Genomic DNA, 7,500 nt, shown 5'->3' with positions numbered 1-7,500 from the left:
CGGGAAGTGCAATATCCTTTTCTAAAAAAAAATATAATCGGTTGCAATACCAGGCCCAATCTGTGCAAGTTTGCTTTCCTCTTTCGTTGGGTAACTTAAGACAAACTTCACTGCATACATATTGTATGCAATGCTTTCGTGCAGAGTATTTCTGGTAATAGGACATTCTAAGAAGGAGTAGCCAAGGACTTGTAAGAGTAGTGATTACATAAAGTATCAGGTAATGAACAGCGCTGCTTCAGCCAGAACGTTCTGCTCTTTCCCTATATCACCTGCTTGGCCTATTTTCAGGGAGAACTTTAAAGAGATTCCTTCCTCTCCCCCCGTAAAACCTTTGCTTCAATTATGACAGAAAGTAAGAGAGGCTTCAGGGCCCAGCTGTGTGCAACCTTTTCTCCTGTTGGTGAGCTCTTCCCCCCACCCCCACCCCGGGTAGTCCCACTGCAGTAAATAGCAATACTTGCATGAGTAAGTGCTCACAAAGATACGGGCTCCGCTTCTGGGCCCTTTATTATGGGGGGAAATGGGATGTCTTGTTCAGCGGTGTCTCCCTGCTGAAAACACTTAACCTTCCAAATGATTTTTTTCTCCCTATTAAAGCCAAAGTAAGCCCGACCCATTTTAACAGTGTCGTTCCCGACTCTCACAAAGAACAAACGCTTGGTTGGTTGTAAATCTTCAGTTCAGCTCTCAAGTGAGTAAACAAACAAAACACAAAAGATACAGGTACTGATGTATTCAAGCTGCATCAACTTCTTTCCTCCACCCAGAGGTCTGTTCCTCAGCCCTTGTGCAGCTGCCTGCTATGCATGATTAACCTCTGTTCAGCCGTACACAGAAATCTTTTGTCCTAACATACACAAAGCAAATTATTTTGGAAAGCTAGAGAGCACAGTTAGATATAAAACTTCAGCTGTATTACATTTACAGGACATTTCCCTCCCCCCCCCCCTTTTTTTTTTTTTGTTTAAATAACTTTTTAGCTCCAGCTCAGGCTTATATTTAGGCATATCCAGCTATTTCCATATACATTTTCTGTAAACTAGTCCTTTTGGGAATTTTTTTGGAGCAATTACACTCCTTCCCCTCTCTCCCTCTTCCCCCTTCCTGTAATGTGTGTTCTGGTATGGTCAGAAGATTTTATTTATTTTTTAAATGACTAAATGCGGATAAAATATGATATTTTCCCAATGCTAAATTGAAGACTTTCAATAAAGGATACAATTATATTTTATACCTATGGTAAGACCTCTCCAGAAGGCAATCACACAAGTATAGAATCTTAGCTATAGTTAATTTCCTTTCCAAATTGATGAAGGCAATCATAACTGAAGGACTATACCCATCCTTGAGTAATAATAGTGCTTTTACCAATAATAGCAGTGGAGGCAGATGCCAGGTATATGCCTGTATTATCAATGAGTTTCTTTTTGTGGTTAATAATTTCGATTGATTAGATTAATTGTAAACACCTTTTTTTTTTTTTTTTTTTTTTTTAAGGGCAAGGGCTCCTCAGCAAATTAATTGCAGGGATTCAAGGCCTGATCCTGCAAACTCTTATTCATGTGAGTAGTCCTCACGCATATGAATTGTCCAATTTGACTTAAAAGGACTATGGACATGAGACAGGGTGTGTGGGTTCAGGCCCAAAGAACCCTTCACCAGTAGGTCACTGGTTCAAATCCAGCCTGGGTTGGTATTATCAAAAGTTTTTGCCATCTAATGACTATTTGCTGGCCTACGTGAAATGTGTTGCTGATCTCAGTCCAGGTCCTAGAGGGCAAATGTTCACATTTTGAAAGCACCACAAATGGAAACTATGTTGGCAGTCAGAGGGTATGTCTACACTGGAATACAAGACCTGCGGCACAGCCGCAGCTGGTCCAGGTCAACTGACTCAGGCTGGGCTGTGGGTGTAGATATTTGGGCTTGGGCTGGAGCCTAGGTTCTGGGATTCTCCCCGCCCCAGGGGTCCCCAGAGCTTTAGCTTAAGCCTGAATGTCTGCACTGCAATTTTACAGCCTTGCAGACCGAGCCACATGAGTCCAAGTCAGCTGACCAAGGCCAGCCACGGGTGTTTAAATGCTGTGTAGACAAACCTTTAAAGGCGAAAGCATGGATTGGAATGGAGACTGAAGTAGCCTCTTATCCCATGGAGGTGATCTCTTCAAGTTGGATTTCATGCCCATTGCTGGGGGTGCACTGTCATTGAGGGAAAGGTGCAGTGTCATTGTCCATTCAGTATCCTCTGTGTGAATTTAAAAATGGATTTCAGTTTAAGGCTAGAATCTTCCATAAACACAAAAAAATTACTAATTCAGGTAAAGAAAACCTTCCTTCCTCCAAATACTGCCTTCTGATGCACTCAGAGCAGCTTATATTGAAGTCAACAGGAGCCCCGGTTGTGCAGCTGAGGGCAAAATTCGGTAACTATGTAATTGCCGACTAACAACGTGGTGGCATATTACTTTATTTTAAGTAAAAGTAGCTTTCTTTTCCTCCTGGAAAGAAGAATGAAAAATCTTTCACTTCTTCAAAGGGGGACTGAAAAGGAAAAACCTGTGTGTGTGTGTGTGTAAGCGGTTAGTCTTTCCTTTGGCTATGACCCACTCTATTTATTATTCTAGTGCAACTCAGTATTTTTGGAACTTGTGCTGTTTCTGTTGTCCTGTTTGGTTTCTGCCTTCCCCTCTTTCTGCGACAGTGTCTCCCCCCCTCACATCATGTTCCTTTCTCTCACTGGCAGCCATTATCGCAGCATGTTACTTCTGATGGAGAAGGTGTGCAGCCTCCTCTCGAGCCAGTGAGGAAACTGAATATTAATGTGGGTGCCGCTTTCCCTTCTCCCCACGCACCTTATTCCCTTGACACTATGCAGACACTCTGACTCTCCCAGTTAGTCATTATTGCAGCCTGGATACAAATATATTTGAAAAGCTGCTAGATTCTTAAATACCCGCTACACAGAAGTGTGCACACCAGTATACAACACTACTGTGATGATATTTTTCTAGCAACTGCCCATTTGTCCATGCAGCCTATAGTTTATTTTAGGTGAAGGCATATGGGAGAGAGTATGGAGGTTTGTTTGTAGTAGACTTTGTTTTGGCCCCTTTGTTTCACATGGTTCAATGTGCATATATAAAGAATATGTTTCTTAAGAGGGGCAGTTTTTCCTTCAGAACAGAAAGCAACATCTGTTTCTCTGGACAATACAGCCAGGATAAGAACATAAGACCAACAGATACAGCCAAGTTCAGGTTTTAGTAGTAGGCTGAAACCCCGAACCAGTCCTTTTCGTTGTTGTTTTTTTAAACTTACATTTGTAAAATGCACCTGATCATTACCAGCCTTCTTGAATTGTGCAAGGAAATGGTTAACGTTTGCGTATTCTGCGAAACAAGATAAGATGCACCTGCACGGTGAGTTCATATCTTGGTCATGAATGTATTCTATATCTTTGCAAACTAATCTGTTTAATCAAATATTAAGTTTTATTCAAATGCTAAAAGAAACAGACAGCCGATTGTTTTTCTGCATGATCATCCTTGTCATGCACCCTCTTTGCATCTCAAGAAAAATAGCCTTGTTCAGCCCCAAAACATTTGCATATATCAAACTGAAGCACGACAGTCGTTTCTTTGGTGCCGTTAAGACATCTGCACAGGTGCCGATGTTCAGCATTTTCTCCACCAAAGGAAGATTTTAATAATGTTAGTGAAACTTTTTTTAAATCCTTAATTTTTAAATAGAATTCCAATCCAACTGGGGCGAGTTTCTCAGTCCAATATGTGAAAGCTACAATTAGTGAATTGCCACATTTTGAAATGAGAAGTTACTATATCTGACCAGAATTAAACTAATTAAACTTTTTTTAAAAAAAGTGAGCAATTGCATAGCAAGCTGGATAACTCTGTGGTGTTGCGAAAACCTGGGAAATGCCAGTATACTTTCAGTCCAGTTTCTTCTTTCAAGGTTCTTCAAGATGGGCAGAAATATTCCTAGCAATTTAGAGGTATGCTGAAAAAAGCAACCGTTGTGTAATTTAAGCAGCAATTTGGCCTTACAACTACAGATATTTTACCTGAAGTGGCAGATTCCTGCTCCTTTCTCCTCATTCAATACCAGTATATGGTACGAAAGCCTAATAGAACATTTTCAGGAATTTGAGGTGAAAGTGAGAGGAACAGAAGGTTTTCATCACATAAAAATATTTTAGTAGAAGACAGTAGTTACTCGGTGGATTAAGCCCATTTGCTTTTTGGCACAAAATGAGGTGCAAGAGTCTACATGTAGTTTAAGTTAAAACACACGGAGAGTGTACATACATTTCCTTCCCTCATCCCCACTTCCTAGTTCTTACATTTGCCTTTTGGCGGCTGCTGTTTAAGGTAAGGCTATATTGTACTTTGTAAACACACAACCCTCAGACTCAGGTTGTTTGAACACTGCTTTAGGCTCAGCTGCAGTACACTGTTTCTCTGATCTTTTATGTTCCTGAGCAGATGTCTTTCATTAATTTATGGATTTATCATTTCTTTCTTTCTTTCTTTCTTTTTTTTACACCTGGCAGCTGGCTCAAGTTTCAGCAGTTATTGTCTATTTTGCATTACACATAGAATTGAATGTCATCTGTCTTCACAAAGCTATGGCTAAGAGAATTGAGGCAAGCCACATGAGCTGCTGAGACAGAGCTTGTTTGCGTTCCATTCGGCACCCTCCCCCCCTTTCCTTTTACCTCCTTAATATTTATTTGTGCTCATTTTCTTTCCTGGCCTTGAATGGGGCTTAGCTCGTGTTCAGTACAGCTGTATGTTTACTGAATCTATTCCATCATGAGTCATTGTGCGTGTGTAAGTATCCTGGAAACAGCTAGTGCTTTCTTGGAAGAACAGTTGCTTTTCAGCACAAGCACTTAAAAGGGAAATTAACCAATTGGTCAGTTCAGTTTTACACTGAAATAGCAATGGGTTATCTAAGAGTTGGCTCTTAAGTGCTTCATTAACTATTTTTAATAGTTTATTAGAGATCTATCTTGTATCACAATATAACCTTAATCTTAGGAACAAGACATAAAGATTATAGTATGCTAGATTTCACTTTAAGAATCCCAAGTGCTTAACAGGAAAGCGTAATTCTCATTTTAAAAGTGGACTTCTGGGGATTTGAGTTTTAGAACATCTTTCAATATGTGTTTTATTCAATATCAATATCCTCTAGCATTATTACAGAAAAATAAGGAAAAATCCTAAATATGAAGTGAATCAAAATACTTAAAACAACTGTATAATATGCTTAAATCCAGTGAATACTGAAGCTTGGGGAGAGTTTAAGTTCATATCTTAGCTTCCATTGAAACGGACCAAATGCCAAACATGATATCAAGATATTATCTGCTTCAGGGGAATTATAAATTAAGGAGACTTAGGATTTTTCTTTTATTTATTGAAGCGCTGGTTGGTTGGGCACCGTCCTCCTGTGGAATCATATAACTAAATGGATTTCTGGTGTAGAAGTTCTGACTTGTCTAAAACTCTTATCACTAAGCAATAGGTGACAGCTTGCTACTATTATTTCACTTATGCGTTTTGACAGATGGCACTGCAGAGTGTAATGCTCTTTTAGACTTCTCTATCAGTTTAATGGAGGTAACTGGAGGTTCTTTCAACTCTTCTCTTGGCACAAGAAGTATGTCAGTCATAAATTATCTTCTTTGTAATCATTAAGCATCTAAAACAAAACACAAGTTCAGTTGAGCTGTTTTCAGTGCATTTTTTGTAAATGAAGAGGTTTTTAAGCTATTTTCAGTGGCTATTTTAAAAAAAAAGTGACATTTTTCAGTCTAAAAATGAGCCTTCTCTTTCTACAACTGCATCTGCATGTATGAATAATACATGAATAAATAAGCATGTTTTGACTCAATTCAGTAGATCGAGAAAAGATATTCTGTTAACAGAACAATCCTAAATAGTCTGTTGCCTATCGGCATATATTTCTTTGAACTTCTCACTTTGAGATCTGGAGCTATTCATTTTGTTCTCTGGTGTTATCAGCTCTGTAAGGTGAAGGCACCTCCACTGCAGAATAGCTGTGAACTTGTTTGACCTTTCTCCACCATAAGGTGTGAAATAGTGAAATTTTCGTTGAATGTCTTTAGGAAAAACAGTCCTCAGAGAAGCTTCTGGGAAGGACCCTCAATTGACCTTGTGGGGGCCACATTGATTTTCTCCACGTGCATCTTCATTTCTGATAAATTATAAAGCCATTAATTTGCTGAGGAAATGGCAGGGCCAGCCTGCGGCACAGATGTGACCAAAGCCGTCCTAGCACACAGCACACAAAAGAGTGCCAAGAAGCTGGGGGAAAATCAGAAAGCCTAGATTGTTATGGTTAGATTCACATTCCCTTGGGAACTGTTTTAGTTGCTTCTGTTTACAGATCTAAAAGGTAATGATGTTTCCAGGATAAATAGGTGTCCTTATAGGGTAAGTGACCATTTATTGATCTGCTAACCCACACTTATTGATTAGTTAGCCCCAAAAACAGTTTGATTCTCTGAGGAGTTAACTGTGTAAATCAGAACCAGACAATATAGATATATATTTTTAACTACAGAGGTTTCTTTATAAAAGAAATTTAGCTTTCATTAGAAAGCCAGTAATTGAGGCAAAGGAATAACAGGATTAGACAGAGTAACTGAAGATACTGAATTATATTGACATTAAAGAAAAAAGGTAAAATATGTTACTTGCATGAAACATTGCTCAGAATCATAAAGCACCTCTGATTGTTTCATGTGCATTAGCATTATATGATATAAACTGCTCAGTGCTGGGAGAAAAATACACTGAATTGGAATTGCACAAGAAAGAAAAATCTTGTGATAAGTTTTTTGGTGGCACATGCTTCGTGCATTTGTTTCCTTAGCAACAAGTGAACATGCATATGGTACACAAACCTTAAACCTGAAAAATTCCTGCCACCAACACCAAGAATGAACTGAGAGACAGTATATATTATGTATCCTCACATATCTCATGTAGTTTTTTGCAGATAATTACAGTTCTAAAGAGCTGCAAATTGAATGTTAACAATTTGTCAGTCGGTCCTTACAGAACAGTTCTCGAAGGAGTACTTTGCTAGCCATGTATATTCAGAACCAGCTTTTATTCTCAAGCAAAGCATTTTCCTTGACTAATTCAATCCTACATGCAGGAAGGTCTGTCACCCAATCACTTGAAAAAGGCCAAGCTCATGTTCTTTTACACCCGGTACCCAAGTTCCAATATGCTGAAAACCTACTTCTCAGATGTAAAGGTAGGAAAAAAAACTTTTTTTCCCCCTCCTTATTGCATGTTTGCATTTTTGTGGTGAAAATGTATCACTCTAACACATTAAAGGTAAATGACAATTAATTCTAATTTCACTACTAGAGATTACACCTGATCATTATTCACTTGACTTTTTCTACTGAGGTGTACTTGGGGCCCATGTCTGAAG

The 7,500-nt window shown here is 38.9% G+C and overlaps 1 protein-coding gene across 1 annotated transcript in view; it reads left to right on the top strand.

Moving 5' to 3' along the window:
• Nucleotides 1-7,500, top strand: part of PROX1 (prospero homeobox 1) — a 53,722-nt gene that overhangs the window by 10,256 nt on the left and 35,966 nt on the right. Inside the window, exons 2-3 of the mRNA XM_073338923.1 lie at nt 1-13; nt 7,206-7,317. The exon at nt 1-13 is cut by the window's left edge and continues 1,778 nt beyond it. Coding sequence (XP_073195024.1) covers nt 1-13; nt 7,206-7,317 — 125 coding nt within the window. The remainder of the gene's footprint in view (nt 14-7,205; nt 7,318-7,500) is intronic.

Source organism: Lepidochelys kempii, chromosome 3 (genome assembly GCF_965140265.1).
Source record: "Lepidochelys kempii isolate rLepKem1 chromosome 3, rLepKem1.hap2, whole genome shotgun sequence".
NCBI classification, from domain to species: domain Eukaryota; kingdom Metazoa; phylum Chordata; order Testudines; family Cheloniidae; genus Lepidochelys; species Lepidochelys kempii.
This window is presented reverse-complemented; position numbering and strand designations above follow the sequence as displayed.